The sequence below is a fragment of the Narcine bancroftii genome, chromosome 5 (assembly GCF_036971445.1).
Source record: "Narcine bancroftii isolate sNarBan1 chromosome 5, sNarBan1.hap1, whole genome shotgun sequence".
Lineage (NCBI taxonomy): Eukaryota > Metazoa > Chordata > Chondrichthyes > Torpediniformes > Narcinidae > Narcine > Narcine bancroftii.
The window spans coordinates 111,585,565-111,601,409 of record NC_091473.1 but is presented as its reverse complement, the minus strand read 5'-3'; the positions used below and the strand labels follow the sequence as shown (position 1 = coordinate 111,601,409).

At 41.4% G+C, this 15,845-nt stretch overlaps 1 protein-coding gene across 2 annotated transcripts in view; it reads left to right on the top strand.

The window, feature by feature from the left end:
* mast2 (microtubule associated serine/threonine kinase 2) overlaps nucleotides 1–15,845 on the top strand; it is a 416,446-nt gene that overhangs the window by 21,217 nt on the left and 379,384 nt on the right. For both annotated transcript variants that reach the window (XM_069938760.1, XM_069938759.1), the window contains exon 2: nucleotides 13,958–14,108. In XM_069938760.1, coding sequence (XP_069794861.1) covers nucleotides 13,958–14,108 — 151 coding nt within the window. The remainder of the gene's footprint in view (nucleotides 1–13,957; nucleotides 14,109–15,845) is intronic.

Here is a 15,845-nt window from a genome sequence, read left to right as displayed (position 1 = left end):
ATTCTCTAAAGGAAAGGTTATCTATTGTAAAATGGAGTAGCTTATTTTGCGTCAATATTAGTTTTGGTAATTGATAATTTGTTTTATTTCTTTCTACATGAATCTTCTTCCAAATATTGAGGAGATAATGTAATATTGGAGAAGTTCTATGTTGTACCAATTTTTCGTCCCATTTATATAATATGTGTTCAGGTATCTTTTCCCCTATTTTATCTAATTCTAATCTCGTCCAGTCTGGTTTTTCCCTTGTTTGATAAAAATCTGATAGGTATCTTAATTGTGCGGCTCTATAATAATTTTTGAAGTTTGGCAATTGTAAGCCTCCTTGTTTATACCATTCTGTTAATTTATCTAGTGCTATCCTCGGTTTCCCCCCCTCCATAAAAATTTCCTTATTATTTTCTTTAACTCTTTGAAGAATTTTTCTGTCAGTTGTATTGGCAATCCCTGAAATAAGTATAATATCCTCGGAAAAATGTTCATTTTAATACAGTTTATCCTTCCTATCAGTGTTAGTAGTAGATCTTTCCAATGCTCTAAATCGTCCTGTAATTTTTTTCATTAGTGGATTGTAATTGAGTTTATATAATTGGCCTAGATTTTTGTTTATTTGTACACCTAGATATCTTATTGCCTGCATTTGCCATCTGAATGGAGATTCCTTCTTAAATTTTGAGAAATCCGCATTATTCATAGGCATTGCTTCACTTTTATTTACGTTTATCTTGTAACCCGACACTTCTCCATATTCCTTCAATTTCTTATATAATTCTTTTATTGATAGTTCTGGTTCTGTTAAGTACACTATAACATCATCCGCAAATAGACTGATTTTATATTCCCTGTCTTTTATTTTTATTCCTTTTATATTATTATCTATTCTTATCAATTCTGCTAGTGGTTCTATAGCTAGCGCAAACAATAAAGGTGATAGTGGGCATCCCTGCCGCGTTGACCTGCTTAAGTTAAATTGCTTTGATACATGTCCATTTACTGTCACTTTCGCTAACGGTCCCTTATATAATGCTTTAATCCAATTAATATACTTCTCCGGTAAACTGAATTTTTGCAATACTTTGAACAAATAGTTCCATTCTACTCTGTCGAAGGCCTTCTCTGCGTCTAAAGCAACTGCTACTGTAGGTGCTTTATTTCCTTCTACTGCATGAATTAAGTTAATAAATTTACAAATATTGTCTGTTGTGCGTCTTTTTTTGATAAATCCAGTTTGGTCTAAATTTACCATTTTCGGTACCTGTTCTGCTAATCTGTTTGCTAATAGTTTAGCTATTATCTTATAATCTGTGTTTAGCAAAGATATTGGTCTATATGACGCTGGTGAGAGTGGATCTTTCCCTTGTTTTAGTATTACTGTAATTATTGCTGTTTTACATGAATCTGGTAAGTTTTGTGTCTCATCAATCTGGTTGATTACCTCCAGGAGGGGCGGTATTAATAAGTCTTTAAATGTTTTGTAGAATTCTATTGGAAATCCATCCTCTCCTGGTGTCTTATTATTTGGTAATTTTTTTATTATCTCTTGTATTTCTACTGTTCCAAATGGTTCTGTTAATTTATTTTGTTCCTCTATTTGTAGTTTTGGTAGTTCAATTTTAGTCAAAAATTCATCTATTTTCCCTTCTTTCCCTTCGTTTTCAGTTCGGTATAATTGTTCATAGAATTCTCTAAAGTTTTTCTTAATTTCTTTTGGATTATATGTAATTTGTTTGTCTTTTTTCCTTGATGCCAATACCATTTTCTTAGCTTGGTCTGTCTTAAGCTGCCATGCTAGGATTTTGTGCATTTTTTCACCTAGTTCATAATATTTCTGTTTTGTCTTCATTATATTCTTCTCTACCTTATATGTTTGTAATGTTTCATATTTTATTTTTTTATCCGCCAATTCTCTTCTTTTAGTTGTATCTTCCTTCATTGCTAATTTTTTTTCTATGTTTACTATTTCCCTTTCCAACTGCTCTGTTTCCTGATTATAGTCCTTCTTCATCTTGGTTACATAACTTATTATTTGCCCTCTAATGAATGCTTTCATTGCGTCCCATAGTATAAACTTATCTTCCACTGATTCCGTATTTACTTCAAAATACATTTTTAATTGTTTTTCAATAAATTCTCTAAAATCCTGTCTTTTAAGTAGCATGGGGTTTAATCTCCATCTATACATTCTTGGAGGGATGTCCTCTAGCTTTACTGTCAATATTAAGGGTGAATGGTCCGATAGCATTCTCGCTTTATATTCTGTTTTTCTTACTCTATCCTGCATACTAGCTGATAACAAAAATAGGTCTATTCTTGAGTATGTTTTATGTCTAGCCGAGTAGTATGAGTATTCCTTTTCTTTTGGGTTTTGTTTCCTCCATATATCCAAAAGTTTCATTTCTTGCATTGATTTAATTATAAATTTGGTTACTTTGTTCTTCCTGTTAATTTTTTTCCCCGTTTTATCCATATTTGGATCCAAATTCAGGTTGAAATCCCCTCCTATTAGTATGTTCCCTTGCGTATTAGCTACCTTCAAAAAGATATCTTGCATAAACTTTTGATCTTCTTCATTAGGTGAATATACATTAAGTAGATTCCAAAACTCCGAATATATCTGACATTTTATCATAACATATCTCCCTGCTGGATCTATTATTTCCTCTTCTATTTTAAATGGCACATTTTTACTAATTAATATAGCCACTCCTCTTGCTTTTGAATTATACGATGCTGCTGTTACATGTCCTACCCAATCTCTCTTTAATTTCTTGTGCTCCAATTCAGTTAAGTGTGTTTCTTGGACAAATGCTATATCAATTTTTTACTTTTTCAGTAAATTTAGTAGTTTCTTCCTTTTAATTTGGTTATGTATTCCATTAATATTTAAAGTCATATAGTTCAGCGTAGCCATTTTATATTTTGTTTATCTTCTCTTTCCGTTTTTCCATCATTACCTTTCCTCCTTTTCCATTTCTGTTTTCTTATTTTCAACTCTTTATAAGACAACATTCCTACAACATCCAACATTTTCCTTATTCTCCTATTTATATCTTCTTTATCCCCAATCTCCCCTTCCCCTCCTGAGTTGTCCTTTATCCCTTGTCGGACAACCACATCTCCCCTCTCCATTTGGGTTTGCGAATCCACTCGCAAGCGTCAACTGATTTTGCAGTGACCGCTATTTCCCCCCACCCAGCCCCCCCAGAAAAGATTTCACTTTTCATATGTCACAAAGGTCACTCTTTTAATTCGAATTAGGAGACAATTGATGAGAATAAAAATAGGAACAATGTAGGATTAGTATAAATGGGTGGTTGATGGTTGGCATGGATGTGGTGGGCTGAAGAGTTTGTGCTGTGTGTCAGTCTCTATATGTGACATTTCACTTTTGAGTCAGAGATCATGGGTAAAAACTCCACTTTAGGTCTCAACCCCTTGATTGAGGAGGATATAATTGTGCAATTGTAAATGTGTGCTTCATTTTACATTAAAATAAAAAGACATGTGAAACTCTTTTGAGGGACCACTATTTACCTACCAATAATTCTACCAAAAGAAAACATAATTTATGATCATTGCTTGATTGTGGCATTACTGTGTCCCAGAGTTCCTGATATTCCAACTCTTCAATCAATGGTATAAATGAATGCTTTATCTGGAGGTATTGCTTGACATATTTCCTCTTAGTTATAAAGATCTTAGAATTTTCTGGATTTGGATCTATGTTATAAATATGTATTTATTGAATAGAACAATTCCTGCTCTTGTCTAGAACGCAGAACATTGTAACACAGAACAGGCCTTTCACCCCATGATGCTATGCTGACTGATATAAACCTACTCCACGATAATCTAACCCTTTCCTACTGCTCACTCATAGCCGTCTATTTTTCTTACTTCCGTGTATGTACATTGAGAGTCTTTTAAATGTTTTTAATGTATCAGCCTCCAATACCACCCAGGCACCCACCCCTCTCTTTGAGGGGGGGGGGGGAGGAGGAGAACCTTTTGATGATCCATTCACCTTAAACAGATGCCTTTCCTAATCCTCACACCTTGCTAGTCTCCCTTACTCGATCAACTTTGCTTCAACCTTATTGAAATGGGAGGTCCTGCATTTTGTAATATTGTAAATGTAGGGAATGAAGCTTTTTAAATAAACTCTCAAAGTGGTATGGTTTTCTCCTTTTTGCTTTGGGTGCCTTTTATTACTGTATTTAAGTTTCAAATTATGTTGGGAATGAGTCCTTTTTTTTGAGAAAAATACTGTTTTTATTCATTATGGAAATCAGAACAAACCTATTCTTAACTGCTCTACTGGCAAAGGATATTTTTTTTTAAATTTTTTATTTTTCACACCATAAATCACATTAGCCATGATATACACTATTTCTTTTTCACACATATACAGTGACTTTTTCTCCCCCCACCCTCCCTCCTCCCAAGCCACCCCCCCACCCCCGCCTCTCATCCATTTTAGGTATACAATCTAGGTTGCATTAAGCCAGTCAGACAATGTTGTCATTCAACAAAAATACACCAGAAATTCTACTGAGTCCATTCTTTTCTTTCCTTCTCCTTCCATCAACTTAGGTAATGTTTGTCCCTGGTAGGTTTTCGCTATTGTATTTAATGTAAGGCTCCTATACTTGTTCGAATATTTCAATATTATTTCTTAACCTATATGTTATTTTTTCTAATGGAATACATTTATTCATTTAAGTTTAGTAGTTTCTTCCTTTTAATTTGGTTATGTATTCCATTAATATTTAAAGTCATATAGTTCAGCGTAGCCCTTTTATATTTTGTTTATCTTCTCTTTCCGTTTTTCCATCATTACCTTTCCTCCTTTTCCATTTCTGTTTTCTTATTTTCAACTCTTTATAAGACAACATTCCTACAACATCCAACATTTTCCTTATTCTCCTATTTCTATCTTATTTATCCCCAATCTCCCCTTCCCCTCCTGAGTTGTCCTTTATCCCTTGTCGGACAACCACATCTCCCCTCTCCACTTGGATTTGCGAATCCACTCGCAAGCGTCAACTGATTTTGCAGTGACCGCTATTTCCCCCCACCCCGCCCCCCCCAGAAAAGATTTCACTTTTCATATGTCACAAAGGTCACTCTTTTAATTCCCTCCTTATTCTCTCTATTCCATTACCTTCCCTTATTAATTCTTGCCTATACTATCTATATTTTCCTCTAAGTACAGATACATTCACATATGCACATTGTCTCTATTCACTCTTATACCTCTTTACCCGCATACATTATCAATCGTGATCATTTTTACTCTCATTACCCGTCTTCATCCCTCAGTCTATTTTTGTCTTTACCCACATACATATCCATCGTGATCATTTTAACTCTCATTACCCGTCTTCCTCCCTCAGTCTATTTTTGTAATTGTTCTGCAAATTTTCGTGCTTCTTCTGGATCCGAGAATAGTCTGTTTTGTTGTCCTGGAATGAATATTTTCAATACTGCTGGATGCTTTAGTATAAATTTATACCCTTTCTTCCATAAAATCGCCTTTGCTGTATTGAACTCTTTTCTCTTCTTTAGGAGTTCAAAACTTATATCTGGATAAATGAAGATTTTTTGCCCTTTATACTCCAGTGGTTTGTTGCCCTCTCTTACTTTTTCCATTGTCTTCTCCAGTACCTTTTCTCTTGTAGTATATCTTAGGAATTTTACTACAATAGATCTTGGTTTTTGTTGTGGTTGTGGTTTAGAGGCCAATACTCTATGTGCCCTTTCTATTTCCATTTCTTGCTGTAGTTCTGGACATCCTAGGGTCTTAGGGATCCACTCTTTTATAAACTCCCTCATATCTTCCTTAAGGCCCACTATCTTTATGTTATTTCTTCTGTTATGGTTTTCCATTGTATCTATTTTTTGAGCTAGTAGTTCTTGTGTCTCTTTAGTTTTTTTATTAGATTCTTCCAATTTCTTTTTTAAGTCTTCTACCTCCATTTCTGCTGCTACTGCCCGCTCTTCCATTGTCCATTTTCTTTCTCATTTCTGTTAAGGTCATCTCTATTTTATTTATTTTCTCTTCTGTGTTGTTTATTCTTTTTCTTAAATCCTTAAATTCCTGTGTTTGCCATTCTTTAAATGACTCCATGTATCCTTTAATAAGAGAAAGTATATCCTTTATCTTGCCTTTCTTTTCTTCTTCTATTTCACTGTACTCTTCCTCTTCCTCTTCTTCCTCTGGGTTGGCCATCTGTTGTTTCTTTGGTGCCCTTTCCTCCTCTTCTTTCTTGTTTCTATTGTCTTCTGTGGTCTCTTCTTGCTGCAGGTGTTCTGCAGCTGTCGTTGCCGGCTGTGGAGATCGACTCCCCAGCTGGTCCCCCCTCCCGTCGGTGTGTTTTTTTTCATTCGCATCGCGCATGCGCGGTTGCGCACTTTTACTCGGCTCTGAGCCATTTTTGTAGTCCATTATTTACCGACCTGAGGGAGCGGGTTTCTCTCTCCGCAGCGGGCCTCTTAGGACAGGTAAGGCCTTCACCTTTTTCCTCCTTTGTCTTCTCTTCCTCTCTTCTTACCGTTGCTTTCGATTTTTCTTTTTTTGTGGCCATCTTCTTTCCACCTTTATACTCACTTTTCTGTAACTTTTATTTCTGTGCCTTTGTATTTTCCTTTGTTTTTCCCGACTTTTCTGGAGAGGGCTGGAGTTGGAATGAGTCCATTTTTGAGAGAGGCTTCAGTCCAACATGTCACAACTGTTAAGATTTTAACAGTCATCTTTTGTCTGTTTATGCTGGGGATTACAATGTCCTGAAGAAATTTATATTTTGGCAGAAATTGATCATACAAAGAAATTTGTTCCATACAATCAAAATGCAGCTTCTTCATAAAACAGTTTTGACATTGAGTTTGAAATGAATTGGAGTTGATTCAAAACCGAGTCCCCATAGTTACTGCACAATGTGAGTTGGAACTTGTCCATCTGTACCACTTGGCTTTCATCATTTTGATTCTTAACTTGTCAGTAATGGATAGCATGAAAGAACTTGGGTGAAAGCCAGATTGTTTTAATGAACAAAATGCACATCTTGTATAAATTGTACCATCAAGTTATGACTAGAAGCGCACGAAAAATACAACATGTAAAAGCTTTTCTGTTGGACTTGGCCTATTGAAACAAAGATAAATCAATCAATAGAGATCAATATTATAAATACACACACATACAAATCTGCTGGCTTATTAATTTAACAGTTATGTTGCATTTGCGTAGCATCCTTGTGAATTCTTTAACCATTTTGACAGCAAAATCACAAACCAGTATTGATCCGATAATCAAAAGTCAGTCTAAGAGTTGAGTTTTCAGGAGGCCTTTGTATCAAGTGAAAGAGTTAAGCTTATCTTGCTGGTGTATGCTTCGTGATCTCTTCACTGACTTCATTAATATGTTTCAAATTGGGCATTTTTGTTGCAATTAATCTATGAAAAGAAGTTCATAGGTTTTTATTTGATTTGTTTGTGGCTATCTTCATTTAGAATCAAGATTTTTTTGTCATGAACAAGTCATGAAATTTGGTGTTTTGCGGCAGCGTCACAGTGTAAACACATTATAACTATCTTATGACATTACTATAAAAATATTATAACAATACTAGTGCATGAAAAGTAAGGCAGTTTGTTTGGTTCGTTGACTATTCAGGGATCTGATGGCAGTGGGGAAGAAGCTGTCCATGTGTTGCTGAGTGCTCGTCTTTAGGCTCCTGTACCTTTTCCCTGCTGGTAGCAGAGTGGAGAGGGCATGGCCTGGGTGGTGGGGGTCTTTGAGGGAAGAGGCGCTTTTTTAAGACACGGCCTCATGTAGATGTTCTTGATGGAGCGAGCTCTGGTGCCTGTGATGTTGCAGGCTGAGTTAACAATCCTCTGGAGTTTATTCTTGTCCTGAGCGTTGGTGACTCCATACCAGGAAGTGATGAAAGCAGCCAGAATGCTCTCCACGATACACATGCAGAAGTTTACAAGAGTCTTCAGTGACATACCGAACGTCCTCAGATACCTCACAAAGTATAGGCTTCTATAAGAAGGCGAGCCTTCTTTGTGACTGCATCCATGTGGAGACTCCAGGATAGATCCTTGGAGATGTTGACACCCAGGAATTTGAAATTCTTGACCCTCTCCACTCCTGAGCCCCCTGACTTCCTCCTGAAGTCCACAGTCATCTTGATTTTGCTGATGAGGAGGGCAAGGTTGTTGTCATTACACCATTCAATGAGCTGATCTATCTCCCTCCTGGACGCTTCCTCATTGCTGTTTGTGATTCTACCGATAACTGTGGTGTCATCGGCAAACTTTTAGATGGCATTGGAATTGTGCCTGGCCACACAGTCGTGGGTGTAATATGAGTAGAGCAGTGGGCTAAGCACATATCCTTGGGGTGGGCCTGTGTTGATGATCAGTGCGGAGGAGACTAGTAAAATTACTTGTTTTACAGAAGCCATTTTTGTTTGTTGTTTTATGAAAGAGAATATGATTTGGGGTGAGATGTCTGGCTATCCAGCTCTAAATAAATGAATTTTTGTGTTTGAGTCAATGTTCTTCTGTTGTAATTGTACGTTTCTGGAAATATTGTGCCACAACTTGAAAGTATTTAGGAACTCATGAACTTGTAGCCAACTGCTACAAAGAAACACACACACACAGTATGGCAGGTTAAGCTCACTCCTTTATTAGGGCTGGAAAGGCTGCTTTTATACTGTTCAAGTTCCCGTTTTTGCTGATTGACTGAGTCAGCCGTATGAATAACAATAGCGGGCGGGAACATCCATGCATATGAAGGCCCTTCTTCCCCAGCCTGTTTCTGCTGAGTTAGCTGGGCAGCTTGACCAATGCCATTTTAGGGCTGTTGGTCTGATGCTGCCCCAGTTTCTACCCCCGCCGGTTCATTGTCCTGGGAATTGCTTTAACGATCTTTGTCCGCATCTGATGCCGCGCGATGTGCCGGCCTGATCTCCGCAATTGCGGGCTGCCACATGACCCACCCCCCACCCCCAGAACTGGCGTTACAGTCTATAGTGTCCGTAGGTATAGTTCCCAAAGTCCTTTGTGGTCTTCCTCTGTGTCGAGGTGTTGGTGTCTCCAAGGGTTCTGCTGGGTCTGTGTGGGCAGGCTTGAGTCTATCTATAGTGAAGATCTTTGGTTTACCACTGATGTCCAGTTCGAAGGTGGCTCTGTTGTTCTGGATGACTTAAAAGAGACCTTCGTATGGCTTCTGCAGTGGTGAATGGTGGGGTCCTTTGCATACAAGCACATACTCACAGACCTTGAGTTCTTTGGGGATGTTGGACTTGACTTGTCCGTGTCTGGAGGGTAGGATCGGAGGCAGGTTACTGACCTTTTCGCGCAGCCTTTTCAGGAAGATGGTTGACTCCTGCTGCTGTTCTCTGGCCTGTGGAATGAAATCTCCGGGAACCGTGAGTGGGGCTCCGTAGATGATTTCAATGGAGGATGCGTGGAGGTCTTCTTTCAGTGCTGTTCTGGTGCCCAGTAGTGCCCGTGGTAGCTCAACCACCCATTTGGGGCCCTTGAGTTTGGTCATGAGGGCGGTTTTGAGGTGCCTGTGGAAACGCTCCACCATGCTGTTGGCTTTTGAGTGGTATGCTGTACTATGGTGTAGCTGAGTGCCCCACAGGTTGGCAATGTCAGACCACAAACTGTGCGTCTTGGTCAGAAGTGATGTGCTGTGGCATTCCGAATCTTGCAATCAGGGCCTGGTGGATGTGTTGGCCAGGTGAATTGCTTCTGGCCACCGGGTGAAGCGGTCGGCCATTGTGAATAGGTAGCAGAAACCATGAGAGTGTGGCAAGGGACCCACTATGTCCACGTGAATGTGGTCAAACCTGCGTTCCGTTGGCTCAAAAGGCTGTAGGGGGCCCTTGGTGTGTCGCTGCACTTTGACTGTTTGGTATTGCATGCACGCCTTGGCCCACCCCCGGACTTGTTTCTGCAATCCATGCCACACGTACTTGCTGGCCACCAGCCGGACCGTAGTCCTGATGGATGGGTGTGCCAACCTGTGGATGGAGTCAACATCTCGTCGCCTCCATGCCATTGGGACAATAGGTTGAACCTGCCCGGTGGCCACGTCGCACAGGAGAGTGGTAGTACCTGTGCTGACTGGAACATCCTGAAGCCGAGGGTCTGTGTCAGTGGTCCTGTACTGCGGAATCTCGTCGTCTTGCTGCCTTGCCTCTGCCAGTGCTGCGAAGTCCAGACTGTTGACCAGAGAGTGGATGCTGTGTCTTGACAAGGCGTCCGTGACCACGTTTTCTTTGCCCGAGATGTACTTGACGTTGGTGGTGTACTCAGAGATGTAAGACAAATGTCTCTGTTGGCGGGCTGACCAGGGATCAGAAATTTTAGCCAGGGCGAAAATCAGTGGTTTGTGGTCCGTGAAAGCCCTTCCCTCAAGAAAGTACTGGAAGTGGCGGATGGCTAAGTACAGCGGCAGCAACTCTCTATCGAAAACTCAGTATTTTAGTTCAGGGGACCACAGATGTTTGCTGAAGAAAGCTAGTGGGTATCAACTTCCTTCTATCTGCTGGTCCAGGACTCCACCAATAGCTGTTCCTGAGGCATCGACTGTGAGGGCTGTGGGTGCATCTGGTCTGGGGTGGGTCAGGTGTGCAGCTTTGTCCAGGGCTTCTTTGGTTTCCACAAACCCATGTGGGGATTCGTTATCCCAGGTCAGGTCCTTCTCTTTGCCAGACATCAGGATGAACAGAGGGCGCATTGCTCGGGCAGCTGCTGGGATAAACTTGTGATAAAAGTTTATCATCCCCATGAACTCCTGCAGACCTTTGGTTGTATTGGGCTTCGGGAAGCTGCAGATGGTCTCTACCTTGTCGAGCAGTGGTGTGGCCCCGTCCTTTGTAATCCTGTGGCCCAGGAAGTCAATGGTTTTCAGGCCATACTGGCATTTGGCCAGGTTGATGGTGAGGCGGAACACCTAGAGACGACTACAGAGATATCAGAGGTGCTGAAGGTGCCGCTGTCGGGTTCTATGTGCCACGAGGATATTGTCGAGGTAGACGAAAGTGCCGTCCAGGTCTCAGCCCACTGCGTCCATCAGTCGCTGGAATGTCTGTGCTGCATTTTTGAGCCCGAATGGCATCATCGGGAACTCAAACAGGCCAAATAGAGTCATGATATTCATCTTAGGGATGTGATCAGGATGCACCGTGATCTGGTGATATCCTCGCACGAGGTCTACTTTTGAGAATATTGTTACCCTGTGCAGGATTGTTGCAAAATCCTAGATCTGTGGCACGGATTAACAGTCCGGGGTGGTGGCCTCTTTGAACCGGCAATAGTCGCTACATGGTCTCCAACCCCCAGTTGCTTTAGACACCACATGTAGGGGTGAGGCCCTTGGGCTGTCTGACCGTCAAATGACACCCAACTCCTCGAGCTTGCAGATCTCCTCCTTTGTCAGTTGGAGCTTTTCTGGGGGAAGTCGTCTCCCCCTTGCGTGGAGAGGTGGGCCCTTGGTCAGGATGTGATGTCTGACGCTGTGTCGAGGCATCTCTGCTGTGAACTGAGGGTAAATGATTGCTGGGAATCCTGCTGGCACTTTGGAGAACTCATCCTCCGAGGTGTGGACGGAGTCCAGGTGCATTGCCGGAAACATTGCGCCCCTCGATGTGGATGAGTCACTTACCCTTAAGGTCCACTAGGAGGCTGTGGGCTCACAGGAAATCCGCTCCGAGGAGTTCCACTGCAGCCAGTGTGAACTCCCACAAGAAGTGACTTCCCCTAAACTACAGCTCAGCCCTATGAGTGCCATAGGTCCGTATACTGTTGTGGTTGGCAGCCCTCAACGTGGGTCCCGCTAGCCTGTGCCTAGTGTCCAACCCTGTCGGGGGTATCAAGCTGACCTCTGCTCCTGTATCCACCAGGAAGAGTCTGCCGGACAGATGGTCCCAGATGTACATCATAGCCATCAGCAACAGCTGGCCATGTCGTTTCCCTGGAACTCGCAGGGGGACTGGCCTCGGTGCCCCATCTCCAGTGGTAGAAGCACCATCTGTTGCTGGGGGACTCGCTACTGCCTCTTGTCTGCTGTTCCTTGCTTGGGACTACTCTGGTCTGATTGTGGGACTTCTTTATGAGCCCCACAGTAGCCGAGCACTTCTGTTTCTGTTTCCACAGAATGTCTGCCCGTGCTGCGACTTTCTGGGGGGGGTCGGTGAAATCCGCATCCACCAGGAGCAATTGGATGTCTTCAGGTATCTGTTCCAGGAATGCCTGGTCGAACATGATGCCAGGCTGCTCATCTCCCAGGAGGGCCAACATCTCATTGATGAGTGCTGACAGGGATCTGTCTCCAAGCTCATCCAGGTGGAGCAAACGTGCACCTCGTTCTCACTGCGAGAGTCTGAACGTCTCAGTTAATAGCTCTTTGAAGGCAGTGTAAGTGCCTTCCGATGGTGGCTTGTGGATAAAGTTGGCCGTTCTGGCTGCAGTCTGCAGATACACGGCACTGTCCACATGGTAGTCTCTGCTGTGATGCCCCAAATCTGGAACTGAGCCTCCGCGTGATTGAACCACATACCGGGTCGAACTGTCCAGAAGGTCGGGAGCTTCAGGCCAACTGCGTTGACTGCTGCTTCGTTCTCCATTGCTAGGTTTAGATTCCTTCTAAACAGTCGGGGTCACCAATTGTAGCCAACCTCTACAAAGAAACACACACACACACACACACACACACACACACACACACACACACACACACACACACAGTGTGGCAGGTTAAGCTCACTCCTTTATTATGGCTGGAAAGGCTGCTTTAATACTGTTCAAGTTCCCGCTGTTTTTGCTGATTGACTGAGTCAGCCGTATGAATAACAATAGCGGTCGGAATGTCCATGCATATGAAGGCCCTTCTTCCTCAGCCTGTTTCTGCTGAGTTAGCTGGGCAGCTTGACCAACGCTATTTTAGGGCTGTTGGTCTGATGCTGCCCCAGGTTCTGCCTCTGCTGGTTCGTTGTCCTGGGAATTGCTTTAGCGATCTCTGTCTGCATCTGCTGCCGCTCGATGTGCCTGTCCGATCTCCGCAATTGTGGGCCGCCACATCCTTAAAATAATATTGCTTGATTACGTAAAATTTGCTTCAAGCTGTGTGGGAGAAAAAAAAAGGTAACATTTTTCTCTATTTTAAACTTTTTAAGAAGAAGAGACACCAACAGTATATAATGGAATCATATTTGAATATGTGGCTGATATCGTCAATATTATATATTTACATTGTCAAAAAAATCACTTTGAGGTTACAGTTTCCTCATTTTATTCATCGTCAAAATGAGAATTTTGTGCTTTTTTTTCCTTTGGTTAATTAATGAGTTGGTACAGGAGGGAACGATTCCAATATGGTTAAAGTGAGACTGAAGGGCGAAATTGTGTATATTTTAAGGTCAGAAGTATTTGGGGAAGGCAGATGAATTTAGTCTGGATTGAAACTTGGAATTTTGATTTGATGGACGTTACCAAGATATGGCTTCAAGAGGGACAGGATTGGAAGCTCAATATTCCAGGGTTTCATTAATTTAATGATGGATAAGGAGGTAAAAGAGATGGGGGTGTAGCATTGCAAATCAGGGAGAGTGTCACATCTGCACTCAGAGGACGTAATGGTGGGTTTAACGACTGAAGCAGTAGAGATTAGATCTAAATTCATTTTGTGCGTATGTCTTCTCCAATTAACAGATGATGACAAACTGGCATCCATTTCTATTACAGTATGGATGTGATTGATACTGTCTTGTTTGGATCTTGATAATTTCTAATGCCATAAATTTATCTCTCATCAGAAATGCATAGTTGTTGGAAATGACAGATTAACAAATTGTTGCATTGTGTCATGGAAGCTTTCTTCTTGTATAAATGTGTTTGAAAATAGTATGTTCATGGTTCATTATTTTTGTTGCAGGCAGAACTTTCTGGATCATCTCGATTGCTGTTCAGAAAGTTGAGTAATCCTGATCTAGCTGGTTCATCTGGAAAAGTTTCTAAACTTCAAAACCAACTTAGTGAAGATGATGCAAAACTTCGAAGAGGAAGCTTTGGTGCTGCATTGGGAGGTGAATAAATTATTTAATTTTTAGTAATAGAAGACTTTAGGATATGGTTATTTAAACAGGTGAATGATGAAAATTAGTACTCAAAGGAATAAGTTGAAAGGACCTACATCTTGAAGTTTGTTAATTGGTTCATTGCAGAGTTGTAATGGATAAGGAGTATCATATAACAGTTTATGGCATGGAAACAGGCCATCTTGGCCCTACAAGTCCACACCAGTTTAATCAAACAACTCTGCTAGCTCCCCCCCTCCCTGCCTATTCTCCGCCCATTACCCCCTAACCTTCTCTTATCCATGTAACTATCCAGCCTCCTCTTAAATGAAAGAATTGACTCTGCCTCAACTATTTCCTCTGGAAGATTATTCCATTCAGCCACCACTCTCTTGAGTGAAGAAGCATCCTCTAATGTTTCTCCTAAAATTTTGCCCCCTTACCCTCAACTTGTGTCCTCTTGTTTCAACCTCCCCTGCTCTCAGGGAAGAGTCTACTTGCATCCCTTCATAATTTTAAACACCTCTATCAAATCCCCTTTCAACCGTCTACATTCCAAGGAATAAAGTCTTAACCTCTTCAATCTTTTTCTGTACTCTAGGTATTTTAAACCAGGCAACCTTATCTGTATCCTTCCTATAATTTGGAGACCAGAACTGAACATAATACTCCAAACTTGGCCTCACCAACACGTTAAACAGTCGCAACATCACTTCCCAGCTCCTATACTCTATGCTATGATTTATGAAGGCCAGCATACCAAATGCCTTCTTAACCACTCTGTCAACATGAGAATCCACCTTCAAGGAACCCTGCAGCATAACTCCAAGATCTCTTGTACTTATGGATTCCCCAATGTCCTCCCCTTTACTACATATGTCCTATTTCGATTATTTTTACAGAAATTAAGCACCTTACACTACATTAAATTCCATCTGCCATCTTTCAGCCCAACTCTCCAGACAAACCAAATGCCTCTGTAATCCTTGAAAACCTTCCTCACTATCCACCACTCTCCTATTTTCGGATCGTCTGCGTATTTACTAACCCAGTTAACCACTCCATCCTCCAAATCCTTTATATAAATTATGAACAAATGGGGACCTAGCACCGATCCTTGAGGTACTTTGCTCATTACAGGCTTCCATCCTTGTCCACCATGACCCTCTGCTGTCTCTCCTCCAGCCACCTCTGGATCCATCTTCCTATTTCTCTATTAATCCCTAGTGACTGAACCAACCTTACTAACCTTTCATGTGGAAAACCTCATCAAAAGCTTTGCAAAAATCCAGATCGACTAAATCAACTGCCCTACCTTCATCCACCTTTCTTATCATTTCTTCGAAAAACTCAACAAGGTTTGTCAAACATGACCTCCCCTTCACAAACCCATGCTGGGTACTCCTGATCAATCCCTGCTTATCTGGATATTCATACATCTCTAAGAATACCCTCCATAACTTTCCCTACCACTGAAGTCGAGCTTACAGGCCTATAATTACTTGGCTGACACCTCGTGCCTTTTTTAAACAACGGAACTAAATTAGCAACCCTCCAATCCCGCGGCACCACACCTTCTTCCAGTGATTGTTGAAAAATCACTGACAGTGCCTCCGCTATTTGCTCCCTGACCTCTCTTAATGTCCTGGGGAAAATCCCATCAGGACCAGGAGACTTATCCACTTTTACTGACTCTAGAAGCTCCAAAACCCTTTCTTTACTAATCCCTATCTTTTCCATAACTAA